Raw genomic sequence first — 23,636 nt, forward strand, 5'->3', positions numbered from 1 at the left:
AAAAGGATTCCCCAGTCATTTGGAAAATTACGTGGCATTCCAGACTGTCCCGTTTTACGTTACAACAAAATATACACGTAGCCTATTTTTTGTTGGAGGTAATTATAGACTAGAATTTTACACTGTATTTTTACTTTGGTCAGTTTATATATTTTGAATCAAAAATGAGGGTGTTTTCAATAGGAGAAAGGAGGTACATGATATCTTGCTATTGAATTAAAACCGGCTTGATTTGTGTAAAGAGTTATATTAATTAAACAATCTCCGATACTTATACAATAACTTGAAATTTGTTCTTGATTTTTACACCAGGTACTCAATGGCTACCTATCAAGAATTTATCCAACAGAATGAGGACAGAGATGGCGTTCGCTTCAGCTGGAACGTCTGGCCCTCCAGCCGTATTGAGGCCACTCGTATGGTGGTCCCACTAGGATGTCTGTTTACACCTCTGAAAGAGCGGCCAGATCTGCCACCCATTCAGTACGACCCAGTGCTGTGTACTAGGCCTACATGTCGAGCCATCCTTAACCCTTTCTGTCAGGTGGATTACAGGGCTAAGGTCTGGGCCTGCAACTTCTGTTTCCAAAGAAACCCGGTATGTTCTTTTATTTACTGTAACGTTATGTCAAATGAACACTACCGGGTATATGCATAATTATATTTAAACTTTAGCTGGTTTGTAATCTTAGCTTCAATTTATCCCCATAATGTTTCAACATGTAATCTGTGTGGGGACTTGCATATGGAAAAAGCTCATAGCTCTACTTCTTGACTCATTGTAATAAATGAGTAAAAAAGTACACAACAAGTATAATTATCATATTATCTCCAAATATTAGGTATCACAGTCAATATTGTGTGAAGATTGTTATTTTTAATGCTGTGTGCTTTCTGTTGAATTATGAAGCTTTTTATTTCAGTTTCCGCCCCAGTATGCAGCTATTTCAGATCAACACCAGCCTGCTGAGATCATCCCACAGTTCTCAACACTGGAGTACACAATCACTGTAAGGTTCTTGTTTATTTCGTATTTTAAACGAGAACCAATAAAAAGTAAAGACACGTGTTATATAAATGAATACATATAGGGTAGTGTAGATGACTTGAATTTGATTTTGATTTGAAAGACAACTTATAAAACCTGCTTGCTTTTGTATGTTTTTAAAATACTTACCTGTAATTTATTTTATTTTCAGAGAGCCACATGTCATCCTCCCGTATATCTTATTGTCCTTGACACCTGTATGGATGAAGAGGATTTGCAGGCTGTCAAGGTAATCATCACAGAAAAGTTGTTAACAGAATGTTATCTGTCGATTCAACTTTGGTTTTCGAAATGAATAAGTAGTTATGGCTTCATTATGACCAAGCATTGATAGTAAAATTGTCACAAATTGTAAGGAAATTATTTTTTGCTGGTTGTAGGAGTCTTTACAAATGTCTCTGAGCTTGCTGCCACCAAATGCCCTCATTGGATTGATAACATACGGGAAAATGGTTCAAGTCCATGAGTTGGGCTGTGAGGGCTGCTCAAAGAGCTACGTATTCAGGGGAACCAAAGATTTGACAGCTAAACAGATTCAGGTAAGCATTGGCCATGGAATGACTTTTTAGTTGACTTATGGACAGCATAATTGACCAGAGTTGCAGTATTAATGTTGGAAAAACAGTACCTGATACATTTTATACTTACTATTGTCTCTCCTTCAGGACATGCTGGGTTTACAAAGGGGTGGCACAACACAGCAACAGAGGGGTCCTCAACAGCAACAGCAGCAGCAGTTGCCCTCAAACAGGTCAGCAACATTAATGGTGTCTTCATTAGGACCAATCCTTCTGTTATTTACACGTTCAATTTTTTTTGGTAAATACTAATTGTCAAAACAAATATCCTTATTTACTTCCCCAGATTTTTACAACCAGTTCACAAGTGTGACATGAACCTGACAGACTTGCTTGGAGAGCTGCAGAGAGATCCCTGGCCCGTGTCCCAAGGGAAGAGACCACTCAGGTCGACGGGTGTGGCCATGTCTATAGCTGTGGGTCTGTTAGAGGTATGCAGGACAACAATCTGTACATTCATTCCAGGAGATGTCAATTGCTGTTTAAGTTTCTTTATGATGATTCTGTAAAATATCTGCTGATACCTTTGTTTTTGCTTTCAAAATTATTTTGAATTAAAATGTTTGTCCCATAAGTTCAATTAAATTCACATGTACTTGTTTTGATGTGTAATTCTCTAATGCTTAAAAGACTGTAATGTACTAGTTGTGTACCATTATTACAGTGTACATTCCCAAACACGGGGGCGAGGATCATGCTGTTTGCCGGTGGACCCTGTACACAAGGACCAGGCATGGTGGTGGACGACGAGCTGAAGAACCCCATCAGGAAACACCTGGACATTGAGAAGGACAATGTGAAGTTCATGAAGAAAGCAATGAAGGTAGGGAAAAATAACCCACAAGGAAGCCTAGAAATGGCTGAAAAACGGTGTGTGATCATTTGAACATGACGAGTCTTAATCAGCATGTAAGATATATCCTTTCCAATTTCAGCACTATGAAATGTTGGCCAATCGGGCGGCAAAGAATGGTCATGTTCTGGATATATATGCATGTGCCTTGGACCAGACAGGATTACATGAGATGAAGTTCTGTCCTAGATACACAGGGTAAAAACTGGTTTCACATTACTGGATAATGATAATGCACAACAATGATTGAACAAGCTGTTTTTGTTTGTACTTGTGACTAACATAAGAATTATCTAATCCCATTTCGTTGACAGTGGTCACATGGTGATGGGTGATTCCTTCAACACCTCCCTCTTCAAGCAGACTTTCCAGAGGGTGTTCGCCAAGGATGCTAAGGGAGAGTTCAAGATGGGCTTTGGTGCTACTGTGGAAGTCAAGGCAAGCTAGCTTTTGCTCTATTTAAATAAGCGAGTCAGGTATCTAAGTAAGCTATTGAATTTACCCAAGTTTGTCGTCCTCTTATTTTATATCTGACCATGGCTGTATTTGTTTGCAGACATCGCGGGAGCTGAAAGTGTCAGGAGCCATTGGACCCTGTGTGTCTCTAGGGGTGAAGGGACCGAGCGTGTCAGACACAGAGATGGGCCTGGGGGGCACCTCCCAGTGGAAGATGTGTGGACTCTACCCCAACACCACCCTGGCTCTATTCTTTGAGGTTGTCAGTCAGGTATGTAATATTTACAGACATTTGAGTGAATAATGTTGGATATAAAGAATCTAATGTGACTAATGCTACATGTACATAGGTTTAATACTGTTTATTAATGTTGTTTATTGTTTTATTTGCAGCACAATGCTCCAATCCCCCAGGGAGGGAGGGGTTACCTACAGTTTATCACTCAGTACCAACACTCCAGTGGACAGCGCAGGGTCAGGGTCACCACACTGGCCAGGAAGTAAGTACCCACAAAGAAAACACAAAGTATTCTTCTATTACCTGTATACATTCTGTGTACAGCTAAGACCAGAAGTTATATGCTGGTTTTGTTACCTTTTGAGTAAATTTTGTAACATTGAATATAAACTTTAGATATATTTAAGTGTTATATTTGACCTGACATTTATTTCATGTTAATTTTTCTCTTATCAACAGTTGGGCCGATGCTAGCACCAACATCCAGCACATTGCGGCGGGATTTGATCAGGAGGCGGCGGCTGTACTGATGGCACGAACCGCCGTGTTCCGAGCGGAGACAGACGACGGACCAGACGTTCTACGCTGGCTAGATAGAATGTTGATTAGACTGGTGAGTCCTGTGAAGAAATTACTGTACTTAATGTACTGTGTTGTACTAATGTGTTGCTACTAGCTCCTTGCCAATGAGTAAACAAAAATGGGAACATTTCCTCACTTCAATATATAACACAGTACATGTTCTTGAAAATAAAATTATACACATGTCTGTTTTACTGAAAATATAAAGAAAAACTTATTTTACAATAGTTTGAACTCTTCCAGAATGTTTACCGGTACTCTGATTTTAGAGAAGGTATATATTATACTAATAGATGATTTTTTTTATAACTTTCAGTGTCAGAAGTTTGGAGATTACCAAAAAGATGATCCAAACTCTTTCCGTTTCTCAGAGAATTTCTCTCTCTATCCTCAATTTATGTTCCATCTGAGACGCTCACAATTTTTACAAGTTTTTAACAACAGTCCTGATGAAACATCCTACTATAGGTAAGACATGAAGATAACGGGAAATAATTTAATTCTGGTTGTAACACGCTTTCTGATTGGCTAAAAAATTATTTTATATCGTATACTATAAAATATGTTGCCTTCATCATAGTAAGACTAACGTCAAAAATTGTATCAATCTGCTTGACGTTATGTTGAATTTTGTACAATTTAATGTCATTTTAAAGATTAAACGACTGTTTTTATTAACAATTAATAGACACAAAATTTAAATTAAAAGGAATGAATTCAATATTTATTAGTTTTATATGATATAGAATGGTTTGGATCAGTTTACACTTTTTTATAAACCGCTTCGCAGTTTTTAAAGCTTAAACTGCCCCAAACACTTTTATATCGTATAAAATTAATAAATTTTGACCTCAAAATTAATAAATAACAATAAAAGACACGATTAGGAGAACGGTAAATACTGGAAAAATTAAAATGTGTACTGATTACTGGTGTTATGATTTATTAAAAGGGATGAAACTATGTTTTATGAAAAACTAAGATGATCTATAGTTTTTAAATTATAATAATGATGCATGTTTTACCTATACAGACACATGTTGAATGTAGAGGACTTGACACAGTCCCTTATTATGATACAACCTATCCTGTACGCCTACTCCTTTAATGGAACTCCCGAGCCTGTTTTACTGGACACCAGCAGTATACAGCCAGACAGGATCCTGCTGATGGACACGTTCTTCCAGATAGTGTTGTACCACGGAGAGGTAAGATTGACCCGTTAACTAGGCACTGAGACAGAGAATGTACGTTGTAAAAGATCACAGAGGACTCTGAGTACACTAGTTCCATTGTTTATCTGTTTGTTAAAGACGATTGCTCAGTGGAGGAAACAGGGATACCAGGACCAGCCAGAGTATGAGAACTTTAAACAACTCCTTAACGCCCCTGTGGACGATGCTCAGGAAATCCTACAGACCCGGTTCCCCATGCCCCGATACATTGACACGGAGCATGATGGCTCCCAGGTAATGCACAAACACTTCATGTCCAGTTAATACCATTCCTTTATCACAATTTAAGGGAGAACTATTGGGTTTCTTTACAATATGGACAGGGAGACAGTGCTATGATTGTACATTTTTTATCCTTCTTCTTTCTTTATTGTAGTCTCGTTTCTTGCTTTCCCGAGTGAATCCCTCACAGACACACAACAACATGTATGGATGGGGACAGGTAAGGATGGCCTTCATTGACTCAGTAGTTTCTCTGATATATGTACCATAATAAAAACCTAATGCAAATCTACACATGTACATATAAATCATTAATTTTTACAGTAACCAAAACTAAATTATAAATGATGGTTCATAGTATATGCTAGTAGCATCCATCTTTAACTGTATATGACTTTTCCATTTCATCAGCAATCATCTGGAATGGTTTGTATTTTCTCTCTTTGTGATGTCTTAATTTGGAACAGAAATTGTAAATTTCCCTTTAGTAGCATTGTCCAAGTAGATTGGTTTCAGACACAAACTGGTTTTGGAATAACAGCTGTTTTTTACATCTAATTCCACTGATTCAACTAAAACAATGAATTGAATACTAGTATTAATACGAGGTCCAGTGAATTATGTTGCTCTCTTATAGATCATAAGCTCATCTGAGTCCTATCAGGTATTTAACATGGGCATCTGAGGCTACAGCATGGAAAGGGGGAAATGCATGCGGAAATTTTATTTAATGTTTAAATGTCTGTTGGTTTATGTACCGTACATGTAATTTCCATGAATGATAACTCAACAACTTATCCTTAGCTGTAACTGTGTAATTTTGATTTCTGATAAACTTAGCCATGATTGGATGTATCAGAAAAAAGACAACAGTATATAGGAATGTTGTTGGGTCATTCATGGATGAAATGTCAACTTATTATTCAGCTGTAGTCTGTCTTGATATGTTTACAATATTTCCAGGAAGGCGGGAACACACACTGTTTTGTTTTTTAGGTCTTGTGTAATGTTAAATGCACTTATATTATATAAATAGTGCCTGTTTGGGAGGGTAACAGTTGAAATTGACACCCCTCGAAAACCATTGTCAACCGACGCGAAGCGGAGGTTGACAATGGTTTTCGAGGGGTGTCAATTTCAACTGTTATCCTCCCAAACAGGCACTATTTATTTTGTTATACTGAATGTCTTTTTTAAAATTTTTAAGAAAATTTTACTGCTTTTATATAGGAATAACGTGAATTCTACAGCGAACCGTACGCGCATAATTTTCGCGCATGTAACATTTTTTAATGTTACCCGTTGCCAAGTGCGTTGCTAACGCTGAGGGTAATAGTAAATATTATTAACTGCGTCTTAACCAATCAGATTTCAGTATTTAACATGAAAGTATAACAAATTTATATATACGTTTACCTATTCCAGTACAAATACATAAAGACATCAATTTACATATGTTAAAAGTATAAAATTTCTTTATCAACATCATTTTGTGCTGTAGTCATACAACTTTCTTCTCCTTACTTCTATGATTTTTCAGGTTTTCTCTCTGGGTTTTCTTTTGCACTGGATAATAATTATTTTTTCTATAGATTCTTCTTGGTTGATGGAGAGTGTCTTGATTATTTATCATTTAAGTTATCCCAAAACTACAGTCTCTCACCTTGAAATATGGAGCCAAGTGACATTAACTTAAACATGTTGTATTTTGACTTTCAGGACGGTGGTGCCGCTGTGTTAACGGACGACGTCAGTTTACAGGTGTTTATGGAACATTTAAAGAAACTTGCCGTGTCCAGCTCATCGTGATAGAGCTAGAAATGATGGTTGTCATCGGCGACAATGACAGAATGACTCTCTAACACGACGCAGTGACCCCCGGGTCACTACAGCATTGCCTTGTGCCAAGTACAGAGGGATTCCCCCTCCCCTGTACGTCATAAACAGATAAACCGTGCAATTTATTGACACTATTACAAGGACTGTGTCCTTTTTATTAAAGATGATTTCATTTCATTCTTTTATGTGTGAAGTTTGATGTATGGTTGTAAGGATATGTGTAGTGAATGGACTTTGGACCTTTATCTTATCAGTTATATGATGTACACTTTGTTATATATGTACATGTATATCTGGATTTTGTGAATGCTATTTATGAATTGTTGTAGATGGTTAATAAATAAACATGCTATGAAACATGAAATGTGAACCTTTATCAGTAACAGCTTTAGGTGATGCAAGGACTCTAACAAGATTAAGTTGTTTAGACAATTTTAAGGTACCGGTATACAAAAACAGAAAACAGGTTGATTGTTAACAAAGGGCTTTGTAAAATTTATTCTTAATTAGCAGTTACATGTAAAAACCCCTATTTTGATGAGTACCCTATTGTTAACAAATATATGTGTAGAAAATGTTATGAAAGGGTACTGTAGATTCCTTTAGTTATTTTACGCGAGTACTTAATTCTGTGATTCAACCGTTTTGCATCAAATAGCGAGAACATAAAATCGTGAATGCCAAATTTTTATCATAACTTCATTTAGTTTACATCTGGCCAAAAAATAAAAGTGAGATACTAAAAAACACAATGTGCTTCTTGCAATTTTACATGAATATTAATTCCTCACATTTAATTAGGAATTATTAGAGGCCAAATATGCAAAATAAAATCTTTGAAAATTTTATTGTCTACTCCCATATATGATTGAGAAAAACTAAATGCTTAGTTATGATGTCGATGAGGCCCTCTACTAAAATTGTGAAATTCATGACCCCTGGGTCAGTGGTTCAGGCCCTAGAGTGGGGCCAATATATTCACATGTTGAAAATGTATTGATTTTCTGTACCACCACAGTTGTGGGAGATAAAGTCTGGGCCATGCATTGTTATTATGTTAATAATGTCCTGAAGTTAAATTGTGAAATTCAATGCCTAGGCAATTGGACAGTTCTGAAGTTGAGGCTTTTTATGGGAGGGGATGGGAGTTGATAAATATGACCATATATTGGATGTGTATTTTTACTTAGGGTAATAGTAATGTTTGTCATCCATAACAATTTTAATCCCATCTTAAAAACAACATGGTAAATTATCACTTGGCAATAATATATTGAATTAAATGTGTTCTATTTGAGGAATTTATCTACTCGTAGAAAAAAACTGTATTCATTTTGTGTGCATTATGAATACAACAGTGAATATTATTAAAGATTGACTATTAAAGGGCTCAGGTCTCTTATTACCAAAAGTTTAAATTTTTGGCCCCTGGAGCAAAGGCATAGATAATCTGAGATTCCTCCAACTCTTGTAGCCCCCCCCCCCCCCCCCACCCCCCACATTTTTATAAAATAATGTTTTTCAAACATCAAATAATAAAAGTGGCCAGGGGAACAGTCACAAGATTCTCAGATTAGGGTTTTGACCCATTATGAAGCTTAAAATGCAAACATGATACTCTGACAAGTTAATCTAAGGGCTTTAGTACTCAGGTGACCATCAAGGCCTGTGGGCCTCTTGTTTATCCATATGAAACACTGTGTGAAATTTAAACCTTTTTCAGCAGCAACTTTGGCAAACATATGGATTCTAACAAGATTAGTCTGTTGTGACGACCATTTTCAGTTACCAATTAACTCGGTTTACAAAAATCAAGACTGTTTTTCATACTTCAGGTGGAGTGTAAACAAAGAGTTCCATGAAAATCGGTAGCAATATACTGTATGTGTAGACCCACAGATTTCTGTATATTGACCCTATTGTTAACAAATGTTGTAGGATACTGGTAACCTGGGAGTTACATTGACCCTATGATGTGAGGTTTAACTGTTATTGGGCTAAATGACCTACTTTACCAGTACATGTACTATTATATAAATGATTTTCTGCATATTTCTTTCCAGCCAAAAGTCAAATTAAGAGTCAATAAATGTTTGCTCAACCACCCACAATAATTATTCTGATGTTCAAATTTTCCACAAGCAATCCATATTGAGAAATTCACATCTCTCCATAAATATTTTCAGAGCTCAAAGCAATAGTAAATGTACACTACACAGTGATACAGTACTGTACATTCTGTTTACTCATTGCATGTTGTCAAATCTTGCACACTATTTGTAACATGCATTTTCTCTTATTCACTGAACTTTACTTTTGTATGTTGTCCTTTGTTCCACACCGTTCTCTTCATGATAAACTTCACAACACACCAACAGATTTTGACAATTTTATTTCAATCATAGTGCTTGCCTTCATTATTTTCAATCCATTCAAAACAACAATCATTCCTATACTTATTTATGGCATTACATGAAAAATCAATAAATAATTGTTACATAATTATTATAACAGTGAATAATCTATCACATGATCATCAATCAAAAAATATTCACTCTTGAGTATACAAAAAGAAAAAGCAACATCTACCTACAGTGTATGTTAAAAAATTAAGTGCAGTATAGCAGCTTAAAATCGCGGTTGGAAAAGATAGCGATTTTTTCATTTGCAGCAAATCAACGAAAATAAACTCCGCAAGTTATTTTCCTGCTATACAGTAAGTATGAAGTGGAAATTATCTGAGACATATTAATACAGTACTCGTGCCTGCATTATAGCACCTTGCATCACCTGATGCCCACAGGTAAGCGCACCCATGACTGACAAGATTTCCCTGTGGCTGAATGCCATGTACATAATTATGTAATACCTTACATCAGCTACATATATACATGTCCACAGGTAATTGTTCATGTAACCAGTAGCCAGTTTCAAACTATTACTGATACAGAATTCACGTAATGGATGATTTCTTACAAAAATCACAACACATCAAGTACAATACACATTCTTCTGATATTGCTTATGGATATTTAATCCTCACTACTCCCTAGGAAGACAGAATTTAAGAATTCTTTATATAAATGGCTGATTGTAGTCTGTTTAACTTATAGAGAAGAGAAGGATAAGTTATGTCTTTGTATGTGTCAGGAAATAACTAATTATCTATAACTATCAGAATTTCGTATAATCAATTATACACACAATGTATGTATATATGTACTAGACAATCAACCAAATCTTGAGAGGATTTCAAAAAATATCAAAATACTTCATCGAACAAGGTACCCTGAAAAATCCATATCAATAAGTACATCTGCAATTACAATCTTAATTCTCAATATTCAAATCAACAAAAATAGTTTAAGAAAATGTTAACATAAACTTTTGTCAGGGATAACAAAATTAGGTTTTGTTTTCTGGAGAATTTTATCAGGTCTTTGTACAACAGACATTTAACATTTGAATTCTGACTTTCTTGGTCTATCATGCCTGTCTTTTATACATACTTGTTACATTTATCTGCCATAATTTCCTAACAAATAAACAATTAAACTAGCATAGTTATCACAAGCATTTCAACAAGGTTCTTATTCTTCATGGATTTCACCAAAGATATAAAGTGAACAATAAGCTTAGTATACAATGTAAATATTGTTACCCTTAGTGTACAGTGTAGCTATTGTTACCCTTAGTGTACAGTGTAGCTATTGTTATCATTAGTGTAAAGTGTAGCTATTGTTATCCTTAGTGTAAAGTGTAGCTATTGTTATCCTTAGTGTAAAGTGTAGCTATTATTATCCTTAGTGAACAGTGTAGCTATCTTTATCCTCTACACAGTGTAACTATCGTTATCCTTAGTGTACAGTGTAGCTTTTGCTATCCTTAGTGTAAAGTGTAGCTATTGTTATCCTTAGTGTAAAGTGTAGCTATCGTAATCCTTAGTGAACAGGTTAGCTATCGTTATCTTTAGTATACAGTGTAGCTATCATTATCCTTAGTGTAAAGTGTAGCTATCGTTAGAGAATGGTAGGGCAAGGAGACAGGGGATGTTAAGTTTATATCAATAAAAGACAAATGGATTTAACAAGTATGAATTATTTTATATTAAATTGGCATGAAATTCTGACCCGTAGCAATAAAGCTTGAATAAGCCACTCATAACAATAAAACAAAGCAAGTTTGTACGATAAAAACCAAAACATTGACAGGTGTAAGAAAACCTGAAAGTTTATCTGCATGACAATGGAGAAGTGTGTAGTTTGTGTCAACCTCAGCAGGAGGAGTAGAGTCTGGGAGTAATACAGAAAGTGCAGAATCAGTGCAGGAAACGGATGCTCATCTTCTGCTCCACATCCACTCTCTCCATCGCCTGAAAAGAACCAGCAGACATCTTTGAATAAGTGGCCATATGAACTATATTGACATAAAAGACACCAAACCCAGTCTTCCATAGTGGAAGACTGTCCAAACATTTTCAATTTCTTTTAAACTAGCCTCTTGAGTTGATAACTGTATCATTAAAATCATAAGAGCAGGATCATTCCAGAATGGAAGAGAAACAACTAGAATAGAATATTCAGGCAAAAAAAGTTCCAGATGACTCAAGTATTCAGTTTTGTAAACAATATTATCAAACTGAGACCGACCTGTACAAACTCCTCGAATGAGATCTGGTTGTCTCCGTCTGTGTCAGCCTCACTGATTGTCCTGTCCGCGATGCTGCCCAGCTAAAACAAACGCAGCAATAAATACACTCATATAGTAAACAAATAATCAACAGAAAAATGTGGGAGAAAGATTTGTGAACAGAAAGCTGTTTAACGTCATTACCTGTTCCTCTGAAATGTTAGCCCCCACCATCATGTGCAGCACTGACAATAGCTCATCCTTAGATATCTTGTCATCTCCATCCAAATCGTACATCCGGAAAGCAACTGAAATACAACATCATATGGTTTATCTTTTAAATCAAATCATCAAATGTAATCTTTCCTTGCTTATTGATAAATTTCTCAATATTGACACATCCTTATGCTAAAATTGAAAAGATGGATACATAAAAAGATAGAAGTACATGAAATATACAACAGGTGGTCATGTTGCAGTGGATGATGAGAGAGAGAGAGAGAGAGAGAGAGAGAGAGAGAGAGAGAGAGAGAGAGAGAGAGAGAGAGAGAGAACTTTGTATACAAACATTTCAGCTTTTCCTCTCTTGTGTTTAGTTTATTTTTGTTCTGGTTTGATTTTGTGGGACGGAACCTTGCCAACACTCGCATGAACTGTCTAAAGTTCACTGTCTCATTGTTACTGGAAAAAGAGAATTACATGTAATACCCTGATTCAGGTTGAAATTAATATATTAATACAGATTGCCTTTATGTTAAGATCTATAACTTTGAAACTGTTTGACCAGCTTTACATCTGTCAGCACGGAAGGATAAGCAGGCTTGAAATTATGACAAAGATTAATCAAAAGTGAAAAACTGGGTCCAATTACAACTGCTGAAGACTTATACAAGGTTAATGTTTACTTATAATGTCATCTCCCTCATTTTGTAACTATTTAATGTAATCATATGAAAGAGACAATTACAATTACCTCTCAGTAAAAAATGCATGCACAATTCTGTCTCCTAGTGGATTAATAGCTAACTCTGGTATTCTGAGGAAATCTTCTCGACTGCAACATAACAAGCATAGGTACATTAGATTAAATTAGTAGATTATTAGTAGATTATTCATTGCAATATTGAACATTGATATGTCTTGTTATAGAAATAAAACAACAGTGTGTACAATATGTTCCATACCTTATCTAATAAAGATAATCAAGTTAATACATGTAACATATATTATATAATCTGTAACAGTTATAATTCCGTTACTTCATCATATACCGGTACTTCTAACTTGTTTTCATTTAAGATACATAAATCATTCTGAAGCATCAACCAAGACTATGTATCGGTATGTGTATTTGTATTTGTTTAGCACAATATAGACAAAATTATCAATTCTTTGCATAAACTTCTGAATCACCTCCTTCTCAACTCTCTATAGGTATGTAATTAATGAACCTGAATACTGGTCAGACAGTTTATACTCTCATAGTATAATAGTATATAACTACATATGTCCCATGAATAAATATCAATGCATCTCATATAACTATCAGAATGAACTGGAATGAAATATGTTAATGGATAGATCATTCTTAATAATTTAGAAGCAAAGTTTACATATTATTACCTTAGGCATCCAATTGCTCCTTTATCCAAACTTGTAAATCTACTGTATAAGCGTACTATTTGATTGTGGGAAACTGTAAGTATATATAGAATGTAATTTTAAGTAGATGAGTATAACAAATAACAGTAAATATAAACATAGGTGGAATTTTTATTATAACAGATAAGCCTAAACATGCTAAATGCAGATCAATGGTCTTCTGAGTGTAAGACCAAGTTATAAATAATTACTCACATCCAGTCTCCGATTGTATTTCGTTTAATTCCGCTTCCTGAAGCTGAATAGATGCTCTGCTGCCCATTTTGATTAGGATTATCAAAGCACTAGACTGACAAACAGCTGTCAAACCTGTGCATTCCAGGAAGAAAGGGGGGTAAGAAGGAAATATTATAGAAGGGCGATCCCGATTCGAAAAAAAATCATTGTCAAAATATTCCTGTCCCAAACACCAGTTATAAGTTTAAATTATATAAAAATCTAAAAGTATGGAAATAATATGAGTAAATATAGCACATATGAAAGACAAAGAAGGAAATTCAAAAGAATCGGGCTCGATGTTCCATGTCACAGAGGATATTCGGTCTGAATGATATCGTGTCGTGTGTGTCACAGACTTTATATTTTGTTTATTTTAATTAAGACATGATTCTAAGGCAACCGATTTGTCAGCTATGCAGACATAATGGTGTCAATCTCTTGTCACTTTCTTCTGTACGCGAAACAAGCAGAAGAAACATTTCTGTGGACTTTCAAGGGAGACCACAATTCAGAGAAAAATCCGAAATCGAAAAATTCCGATGGATGAGGGACAATTTTCCAAAGGTTTTCACAAAGATAGATTTATCTGTCCGGGAAACTCTTACGTGTGTAGACAAAATTCCTGTATATCACGGTGAATTTAACTATTTTTGGAAATTCGACAGTGAGAGAAAACTTGAAGATTGGGTTGTAACCTCAGATTCAGACAATAAGCAGGGGTTTACCCGAGCTTTCCTGGCTCTGAGTCGGAACAAAAGGGCACTGTTTTACGGGAACTTGTGTACTGATGTTCCCAAGGATGGAGAGCTGACACGAGCAGGATACTGTCAACTAAGGAGTCCTGTCAACCCTGTATGTTTTCATCACAGACTTCTGTGGTTACCCACTAGTATAATAATAACAACACATGGCATCTAATTCTACATTGCACAGTATTGGGTCTGTCAACCCTCTCTACCAGTACCTGTTCGCATGAATCTGTTTGCCATTAATTAATCCTATTAAAAAGAATAATTTTACTGGACAAGGCTATGCTTAGCAGCGATAAACGAGGTCCATAGGACTATTGTCATTTTTATGATAGACTATTCTATCTACATAATCCTTGTTCACCCTATTTCTATCCCCTCTTTAAAAAGAAGAAAAAATTATCTTTAATCATTATTTAATTTTTTAACATTTGAGATCATATAAGGAGATGATAAGTTTTTAAAAAGCCGTACTCATAGAGAATATGGTGGATTTTTTTATATCAATAAATTAGTGTGTTGAGCTACCTTAAACCTTCAGTAGTTTTAATCATAATATTAACAGTAACTGTAAATGAAAATTGCTATTCTAATTTTGATCTTTATCTTTTATACAAAGGCTTCTTAACTTCAAAGTTTTTTTTTCTTTAATGATGAAGGTTTGCCCTATTTTCTTATTGCAGTCAGCCAGTCAAACCTATAACTGGTCTGATTTTACCCATCTAGTGATACGCATGAGGGGTGATGGGCGAACATACGGGCTGGGCTTACAGAAAAACTATAAGAGGACTCACCGCTTAGACTTTACCATGGGTCTGACTGCGAATGACCAGTTCCACTATCCCATGTTTACTCGAGGAGGTCCATACTGGCAGACAGTCAAGGTACCATCCCATATGGATCATCTCTCTTAACTACTATTTCTAAACTAAGAATTACTAAACAAAGAGAATTTTTGATGATGTTCAATAACACATAATTTCAAGGAAGTATTTTTAAAAGCAGTCCTGAATTCTGTTTCAGTACAATTGTGATTTCCTTTTCTTTTACAGATTCCATTCAGTAAGTTTTACTTGAGTCACAAGGGAATAGTGCAGGATAAACAGGCTCCAGTCGAAACCTCAGAGATAGGATTCTTCTGTATCAATCTGATGGACAATGTGGATGGACCGTTCCACCTGGAAATTGACTATATAGCTCTTCTGAACGATCAGAATCACAAAGAGGAGCACGCTTACGAGCGCTACAGCCTGGAGGACCACGTGGTCAACGTTTACTGACGTCCACAGATTCACTGTGTGGTGTTCTTTACTTATAATATACCAGTGGGGGTGTTTATTCTCAGTGACATAAACTGGTCATAAAATGTCAGTCTTACTGCTTTTATTTACTAACATCAGCTGTGTGGAATATGGATATATTTGTAATTTATATTTGCAATCCCCAATCTGTTGCTGAATTTACTTTTCACAAACAAATTGCATGTATATTACATGTACTACATATCATGTATAGTGTTAAGCCATTACTAATGACAAATAATAAGAATTTGTCAAAGTAACGAACTAAATATACCCAAATCAATGAGATTGAGACATTAAATATTTTGACACTCTACTGTATGTGATGCACAAGCCTACTGGTACCTGTGTATTGTTGTTACCAGTAATGAAATCTATAGACAAAGTGCCAGAAGTGAAATCAATGTCAACTATATTAACAGTCCACAATTATGTCTTTCTGCTTCTTACATAAACCAAAATCAGATCGTATAATGTAAATATTTGCAGAGTTGTTGCCTTTCTCAGTGAGATAAATAAAAACAAGATGCATTTTATATCATGGAAATAAATTTATTCTTCCTCTTTTTGTAAATAATATATTGTACTGTGCATAAATACTGTATATATAGTTAAGTAAATAGATCATACATGTAATACGTAATAATGAAATGCAGTATTAATACCCAATTAATAAACATAAATTAAACAAAATTTGATTAAAAAATATAGAATATTTAATCTTGATTTGACATTTTAATGTAACACAATCTCAGACATTAACCAAGAATTTATGCCCCTCAGTACTATTATGCCCTACAAAAGCCACTCAGGAGATGCAGACTCCAATATAACTTATGTTTCTAGGAATTGCATGCAAATAAAAAAGATAATCCATTGTAACGTCTACATGATAATAGTACTTAAAGCAATATGAGCTGTATTTTTTAGAATTTTATTTTGCTGCAGAAACCTGCTCGTAGGATAAGTCTGCATGTAACTTAAACTTATATGGTAAATAAAGTTTGAAAAATTCATATAGGAATACATGTATATAGCAAATCAATTTTTGTACAGGTCGACAACAATTCAATTTTGCTCCAATAAAGGCTTCTGAACGGCCTTTCCCACAAAAATACAGCTTACAGATATTTAAAACCATGATTTTTTTGGTAATTTTAGAAGAAAAACACATTTTCGTAAAAAAAAATTTTAACATGAAAATTGCAGCTCATATTGCTTTAACCACAAAATGAAAAATATCAACTCATTAGTACCAGCTTGTGTTCTGTGTTTTGATCAAGCAAAAATTCAGGTGCAAAACAAGCAAGCAAGTAAAATGACATCAAAACATAAATTCTTATGATGTATTCTTTGCCAGTTCTGTAAAAGCTTGACAAAGGATAAAAGTAGTCTCCCTGGAAAATTGATAATTGTAACACAACACATTTCACAAAATGGAAGACAGACTCTGAGGTAATAGTGTTTCACAACTGTACAGTGGAACATATATACTGGTGTGTATTGGGATTTTGCAGATGTAAGCATTAAATGTTACTGCAAGCTTTCAACATGTGTTCGTACGAGATTGCTAAGACAGGACTCTTGATTGTCTGTATCCAGGTCATGTATAAAGACCCTACAAATTTTACCAGCCCCTGCCTAGCACCAAAAAGATACACGAATATTGATTTAAGTATCCAATATAAAAGTAGTCATCCTATATGTGCTAGGGTTGGGATTGTTCAGTTATACATGTACATTTATAACCATGCAAGCATGCTTTTAGCCAACACACAGTTTCGAACCAAGACTCGAAACAGAACCTGATTAACAGATTAACTGATTTGTGACTTGACTTAACCCACAGTTTATTGAGGAACTTTGCTTTCTAAAGTAAATTCAGCATACCAAGTAAATGTGTCTGTTTTACAGCAAGCTGATTGGGTAACACAATAACAATGAATCAATAAAAACCTCTGGTGAAGCCAAGCTCATGTTATGGTAACTCACTATATATTCTGTTCCCGACAGGGGGATGAAATTTATTGGACAAACAAATATGGCTATCAAATTAATATTTGTAAATCAAGGCATGCACAAAGATCACACTTTGCCAAACCAAACAAAAGTGCTTCCATGATACAAGGGAATGTCACACTAATGCCAAGAAAACTGATAAAAATCAACAGTTTTGCTGCTGTTGTAAAGTAGCAAAGGATTTTTAAACAATGTATAAATTCTTGATCCATTTACAATGAATCCATGGAATACATGTGAGAAATAAGTAAACGTTTTCACTTCTACATACATTGAAAGTCAGACGATCAGAGCTACTAACAAATACCCACCATAACAAACATTTTATGGACGTAAGTATTGTCCCCTGTATACATTATATCATTCACAATCTTTGGTTGTATCTCATTTTGTATTGTCTGGATTTCAAAAAGATCTAGTCTTTGAGGACATGTGATGCTATGCTCTGTGAATTTTGCTATGACATATGACACTATGCCCTGTAAATTATGCTGGGAAATATGATGTGATGCTCTCTGGTTTATGCTGATATGTGTACAGATGAACAGCTTCCTCTACTGCCAGCAACAGAGGTCAAAGTACATCCTACTGAGGACTAAATTTATTATGCAGTGAAGAAAAGAATTAAATAAAATCCTAACTGCTGAAAAGAAAATAAATAAAACCACATAGTATCACAGATATCTCCAAGATCCAGAGACGAGATCCAGCTTCCTAAGAGATTCTAGTAAACAAGTCCCGGGCCATTCTCCCGACCGTTCACTACTTGGGGACATATCGCCGACACATGTAGTTTTGGCCCTCCTCCTTGACATAGCCAAACTTGGAGTAGAATGGCACCATATTGTCCAGACATTCCAGTGACACCTTGTAACATCCCACCTTCTTGCTCAGCAGTGTCAGCACGTCAACAAGTCTACAACAGAACACACACTCAGCAGACCGCAGTAGTGAGGTGTACTTACAGTCGTAAATCTCTATACAAAGTATCCACTTAAACTGACATTCAATTTGTACGGTAATAGAAATATTATCATATTAACCAATTATTAGATTAACCTATGGGAAAATAGCATGGAAACTTTGCCTTAGAAAAAGCTAGTTTATTTATCTAAATTTTACATAGAAAAAGAAATGCTTTGTGTTGTTTTGAAATAATAAATACAGTGAACCAAAATATTGGTATTTTCTGGAAAAGCTTTTTTTTTAAATCTGGCTAATTTCACACACCTCACGACATTTTCTAAAATGAGAGTAAAAGTTGGTTGACAGTATTGTACAGTACCTTGGTACTTATACTTACAGTTTGCCCAGCTGTTTTCCTTGATATGTATTATTCACAACCACATCTTCTATTCTTCCCCTCTTCACAAAAATGAGAAATTGATTAAAAATTCATTCACCACCACATTTGAATGTATCTGTGGCACATATGATAAGTTATCACATACAAGCACACATGTATGAGCGTTCATTGTTCTGATAATAAAATATTAGGGAATGCTGACTAATACTATGAGCAGTTAAATGGAACCAAAGGTCCTTCACACCCCATGAATTACACTTTTTATGTATGTGGTTCAAACATTGAAATAATGAAATTAAAATGTATTGTGAAATAACCTGTATTCGTAAATTTTCAAGTATATATTTGTTTAACTTTGCAGTACAGTGAATATACCCATAGACTACTGACTTAGGCTACAGGTCCATAATTCCAATATAGAAAGAAATTCTATATATAAGCATTGAAATACAATCTTGAAAATTTGTAAGGTTTTTTTCTAAAATTCCTGTTCATTTTTTTAAATCAAAACATTAGTTCGTGCTGATTTGAAAAACTTTTCTCAAAGCTGTTGTGGAGCCTTTATTCCCCTTCTATGCTTTACTTAGTGTTTTATAGGTGTGTGTATCGCAGAAGTACCAGTACTTACAGATGCACACTGACGTATAAAGTGCATTTCTTTGACCAGTGTGGCGGATCCAACAACTTGATGGGTGACATCGTCCTCTATCACCACTGTGTAGTAGAGATTGGGTTGGGTCCTCTCCATCGCTTGGAAGCGCTCTGAAATACCACAACAGGTCAAAATTATCTCCTTGATAAAGTATCAAAATAAGATTATTAAGCTTTCATGATCTTAACTTATACAGAGACATGTTACACAGCATTAAAATACTTCTTTGAAATAGAATATTTTTGTGTGATAAATAAGAATGTACTTATTCAGCATTTTATTAAAATCTTCATTGATGGAGACAATCTACAAGCTGTTTTTCTTTTGTATCAAACTATCACTTGAAAATCCAGACAGATTTTCTTTTCTTTTTTTCATCATGGTTGTCGGTTACCTTCGAACTGTTCACGAGAGATATCTCCAACCTTTGTCAGGTGTGTAAGAAGTGTCAGGTATCCTACAGAATGGAAGAGAATGGCTGTCATCTTTGTGACAAAATGCAAAACGACAAGGAACAACAGACGGACAAAGTAACAGTATTGTTTACTACTAAAAATTTCTAAACCATTCAGTGGACTACATTTTTCACCACTTCAAATTAACTCCATGTTCTCAGATATAGCATCTTTTCAACTTAAAAGCTGGCAGGTAGCATTTATTACAATGGAATACCTTGAAAATGATTACCTTTGTCAAAGTCTGACACACACAGGGGCCTCAGGGTGAGCCCCTCCCCTGGGTGGGTAGGGCTGATTTCTGGTTTGTAGGTGGCACACTTCTGGTCCTCAAACTGAAGATCCCCCAAGAGCTGAGGGTCAAATAAAAAGACTTCCTCCACACCATTCTGACAAAGAAAATTGATCTAATTCATACCACTATAATGATCATAGATATTACATTGTAAAAGCAACTTAACCGCCCATTTCACAGTTCATTTTACTGTATAACAACTGATATTGGTTAAAAATTTTATTTTTAAGGTACATCCATCAAGTTCAAATCTGACTAGTCTAAATTGAAAGTAATTTAGAGAATCCTTGTACATCTCTGTGGTCTGCAAATTGTCAAGTCCATTAACCGGATGTACATGTATCGTTAATTCAGCTTAATCTGGACCAAGTACCGGTACAGTAATTGGACTAATAATCCAGATGTCAAATAATCTTGATGATTTGCCTTCCTCACCAATAGTAATGGAAACTCATTTTTCGTATGATCTTAAATATTCGAACATCACTGGTTCATTTATTCAGGTGCTCCATTAATCTAAACAATTTGAAATGGAATTAAGTTCTCTGTTTATAATGAGATTCCATTCTGAACTATCTCTATCAGAGATTTATAGCTACAGGTCATGGATGTATCAATGCGACTGAACAGACTGCGCTATAGAACTTCTGATCTGATTTAATAGTCAATGAGTTTATTTTTACAAAAGTGATTCAGCAAGTGTCAACATTGTATCAAAACATTACAACTTCTTCAGGAGGTCTATCAATATTACTGCACTGGTTCAGGAAGTATCAATACTATAGAACATTACCATTTCTTCAAAGAGTACCAACTTGTCAATGAATGCTGCAAACCATGATATGGAGAAGGCTTACATATAATAGGCATTGCCTGCTGCCTAATCCATTTATGTAAATGTATATTTGCATAATAAAATATGTTCAAATCAAAAAAAAAAAACCATGAACATTTGTTCAGGAATTATCAATGCTATAAACATATTACTAAACTTAATCAAAAAGTGTCCATACTACAGAACTACACACTCAGGAAGTTTCAATACTATAAGCAATTTACATAGAGTCAGGAATTTTCCTTACCAAGAGCTTTAGAACATATTACTCTACTACTGATTTAGGAAGTATGAATGCTATTGATGGTCAGTAACTATAATCAATGCAATACAATTTTATCTGAACTATAATAATTCACATGTACTATCAATTATTAGAATAGTAACGATAAACTATATCAATGTCAGTTGGATTACCACTGATTCACTGAGTTTTGCATCAGAAGAAAAGACTGCATGTTAGTCTTGAAGTCGTGAGATTTCCTAATGTGAAGATCAGACCAGTAGGGATATTGCAGTCTGATTAAAATCAGTTGTTCTGATACGCTACTGCTCTCAAGAAAGGTAGCTATCAGAACGGCTGATTTTAATCAGATTAGGAATACCTGCACCAGAAATCAAGCTCTGTTGGTAGAGCATGAGCACCTGACTAGATTCAGGGGATCGGGCCGGTTCAAATCCCGGTCTGGTCTGAGATTATTTCTCCCATCACAATATACTAGCTTGAGATATATTAAAAAAGTAGGCTTTGACACTGTGTCACATCTTAAGCATGTTCAGCAAAGCAGGTGCTCTTGAGGTGCTTGGGAACATAGGGAAATTGGGCAAGCAATCTAGCATCCACTCTGCTGAACATTATGAACAACTGGGACATTAAACGACAGAAGAGGAACTTCAACCCTCACTGGATCTAATCTCTATGAAAAGGCCAACAGAAAGTGACTTCTCGATCAATACGAGTAAAAGAATCAAACAGGAGAATCAAACAGGATGTACTGTATGAAAGAATCAAACAGGATGTAACTGTATGTTAATGAACAGATGTCAGAAGGAGAAATATAGACATGTAAATGTAATTAAAATCTGATAACCTGTCTAAAAGTAACAGTTTACCTAGCATAATGCAATCCTTTATTTTACTAGAATTTTCACGTTTTGAACCTCGAAAGTCAAAAACACACCTGCTACCCTCCTGACAAACAGGCACACCTTCATCCAAATGACGATACAATAGAGATAATTCGGTTGGTTGAAGTATCTAGTGTGGTTGTCTATTAAACTAAATTTCAAGACTTGTTATCATCAGTATAAATACTTACTGTCGACATCTCTCTTGACTTGAATCAAAGTTCCACGTCACTTTTAATCAATCCTCCTTTTTCCATGAAATGTAGGAGTTCTGAGACTTCTAGTTATAATGCGTTTTGACCCCGGTCTTTACGTCCCGTCTTTACGCTCCGCATTATTTGATAAACATTTTATGAAGACGTTATGCTCGTTGATTTTTTCAATGGTACCGTGTGAAATTATTCATAAGGGAATATTTTATTCTTTATTATGAATTGAATAGATTTTAAAATTAATATGCAAATTTTTATTATTTTATAAAAATTCTAAAGAGATTAATTAATATCTGGAATACGAAAAAGGCTTTACATTTTCGCACCTTTAACAAAATCTAATGTGAGAAAATCATGTATGCTTACTTTTCTGTAAGATATTTAACAGAGGGTGCTAAATCGCTGTGTCTCACGGGAATAATTCAATATCACATTACACGTACTATACTCCAGAAGCCTCATGCCCGATATTAAATCCTATAACCTTATACATACATGTTCATTGGTATGTTACCAAAAAAAAAAAACCCACCAAAAAATTCAACGCTTAAAATGCAAAAACAAGAAAAACACGAGTTCTTCTCCAAAAGATGTTATATATTCAGTAGTTTTAACAGCTATTCAAATCTAAGTAAGGTTTCATATTTTGCGCTATTCCAAACTGTATTGTAAATTCGGATGGATAGGATATAAATGTTCTGTACCCGGGACAAATCTTGTAATAAAAGATGCTAGTAATCTTGGTGAACGATTTACTTTGCAATTTGGAGGATCCCACCCCCGCGGGGAACAGGACGGATGTCACAACAGATAAAGAAAGTACGGAAGCGTATTCGGGCCGCAGCAGTATTTTTTATTAATTTGTTATAACAGATTAGTAATTTGTTATAACAAATTAGTAATCTGATATAACAGATTATAAATTTGTTATAACAAATTATTAATTTGTTATAACAAATTATTAATTTGTTATAACAGATTAGTAATTTGTTATAACAGATTATGAATTTGTTATATCAAATTATTAATTTGTTATAACAGATTAGTAATTTGTTATAACAAATTAGTAATTTGTTATAACAGATTAGTAATTTGCTATAACAAATTATCAATTTGTTATAAC

The 23,636-nt window shown here is 34.9% G+C and overlaps 4 protein-coding genes across 6 annotated transcripts; 2 read left to right on the plus strand and 2 right to left on the minus strand.

The window, feature by feature from the left end:
• Positions 1-13: 13 nt before the first annotated feature.
• Positions 14-7,415, plus strand: LOC128176432 (protein transport protein Sec23A-like). Of its 3 annotated transcripts, XM_052842752.1 has the most exons (20): positions 14-98; positions 313-598; positions 924-1,010; positions 1,200-1,277; positions 1,429-1,587; positions 1,714-1,799; positions 1,913-2,057; positions 2,291-2,449; positions 2,562-2,677; positions 2,794-2,917; positions 3,036-3,206; positions 3,329-3,435; positions 3,633-3,786; positions 4,072-4,223; positions 4,789-4,963; positions 5,069-5,224; positions 5,367-5,432; positions 5,624-5,638; positions 5,850-5,876; positions 6,932-7,415. In XM_052842752.1, the coding sequence occupies exons 2-20, from the start codon at positions 320-322 to the stop codon at positions 7,019-7,021; spliced, it is 2,346 nt and encodes a 781-aa protein (XP_052698712.1). In that variant the 5' UTR covers positions 14-98; positions 313-319; the 3' UTR covers positions 7,022-7,415. The 3 variants fall into 3 exon arrangements, with proteins under 3 accessions (XP_052698712.1, XP_052698713.1, XP_052698714.1); XM_052842753.1 differs by lacking the exon at positions 5,850-5,876; XM_052842754.1 differs by lacking the exons at positions 5,624-5,638; positions 5,850-5,876.
• Positions 7,416-9,426: 2,011 nt separating this feature from the next.
• On the minus strand, positions 9,427-13,696 carry LOC128178018 (calcineurin B homologous protein 1-like). The gene is made up of 7 exons (XM_052845007.1): positions 13,538-13,696; positions 13,304-13,376; positions 12,654-12,734; positions 12,249-12,361; positions 11,885-11,988; positions 11,701-11,781; positions 9,427-11,423 (listed from the first exon to the last, which is right to left on the minus strand). Exons 1-7 carry the CDS (start codon positions 13,602-13,604, stop codon positions 11,370-11,372), a joined length of 573 nt encoding a protein of 190 aa, XP_052700967.1. The 5' UTR covers positions 13,605-13,696; the 3' UTR covers positions 9,427-11,369.
• A 153-nt stretch (positions 13,697-13,849) lies between these two features.
• On the plus strand, positions 13,850-16,162 carry LOC128178016 (probable complex I intermediate-associated protein 30, mitochondrial). The gene is given in 4 exon segments (XM_052845005.1): positions 13,850-14,172; positions 14,174-14,413; positions 14,994-15,194; positions 15,363-16,162. Coding segments are annotated over 4 exon segments (741 nt in total). The 5' UTR covers positions 13,850-14,100; the 3' UTR covers positions 15,591-16,162.
• A 1,457-nt stretch (positions 16,163-17,619) lies between these two features.
• On the minus strand, positions 17,620-22,641 carry LOC128178017 (glucosamine 6-phosphate N-acetyltransferase-like). Its single transcript, XM_052845006.1, has 6 exons — positions 22,493-22,641; positions 20,276-20,432; positions 19,983-20,045; positions 19,565-19,698; positions 18,934-18,995; positions 17,620-18,546 (listed from the first exon to the last, which is right to left on the minus strand). Exons 1-6 carry the CDS (start codon positions 22,499-22,501, stop codon positions 18,393-18,395), a joined length of 579 nt encoding a protein of 192 aa, XP_052700966.1. The 5' UTR covers positions 22,502-22,641; the 3' UTR covers positions 17,620-18,392.
• Positions 22,642-23,636: the final 995 nt, after the last annotated feature.

Source organism: Crassostrea angulata, chromosome 3 (genome assembly GCF_025612915.1).
Source record: "Crassostrea angulata isolate pt1a10 chromosome 3, ASM2561291v2, whole genome shotgun sequence".
NCBI lineage: Eukaryota > Metazoa > Mollusca > Bivalvia > Ostreida > Ostreidae > Magallana > Magallana angulata.

What these genes read in the sequence shown, in the direction of transcription:
- LOC128176432 (XM_052842752.1), top strand. Translation starts at nt 320, where the DNA reads ATGGCTACCTATCAAGAATTTATCCAACAGAATGAGGACAGAGATGGC. An exon ending in CACTGGAGTACACAATCACT is followed by an intron (nt 1,011 to 1,199) that starts GTAAGGTTCTTG and finishes TTTTATTTTCAG; the next exon opens with AGAGCCACATGTCATCCTCC. An exon ending in CGGAGCATGATGGCTCCCAG is followed by an intron (nt 5,225 to 5,366) that starts GTAATGCACAAA and finishes TCTTTATTGTAG; the next exon opens with TCTCGTTTCTTGCTTTCCCG.
- LOC128178017 (XM_052845006.1), bottom strand. An exon ending in CTCTCGTGAACAGTTCGAAG is followed by an intron (nt 19,699 to 19,982) that starts GTAACCGACAAC and finishes GTGGTATTTCAG; the next exon opens with AGCGCTTCCAAGCGATGGAG. An exon ending in GGAAAACAGCTGGGCAAACT is followed by an intron (nt 18,547 to 18,933) that starts GTAAGTATAAGT and finishes GTTCTGTTGTAG; the next exon opens with ACTTGTTGACGTGCTGACAC.
- LOC128178018 (XM_052845007.1), bottom strand. Translation starts at nt 13,604, where the DNA reads ATGGGCAGCAGAGCATCTATTCAGCTTCAGGAAGCGGAATTAAACGAA. An exon ending in AATACAATCGGAGACTGGAT is followed by an intron (nt 13,377 to 13,537) that starts GTGAGTAATTAT and finishes ATATACTTACAG; the next exon opens with TTTCCCACAATCAAATAGTA. An exon ending in CATGCATTTTTTACTGAGAG is followed by an intron (nt 12,362 to 12,653) that starts GTAATTGTAATT and finishes CTCTTTTTCCAG; the next exon opens with TAACAATGAGACAGTGAACT.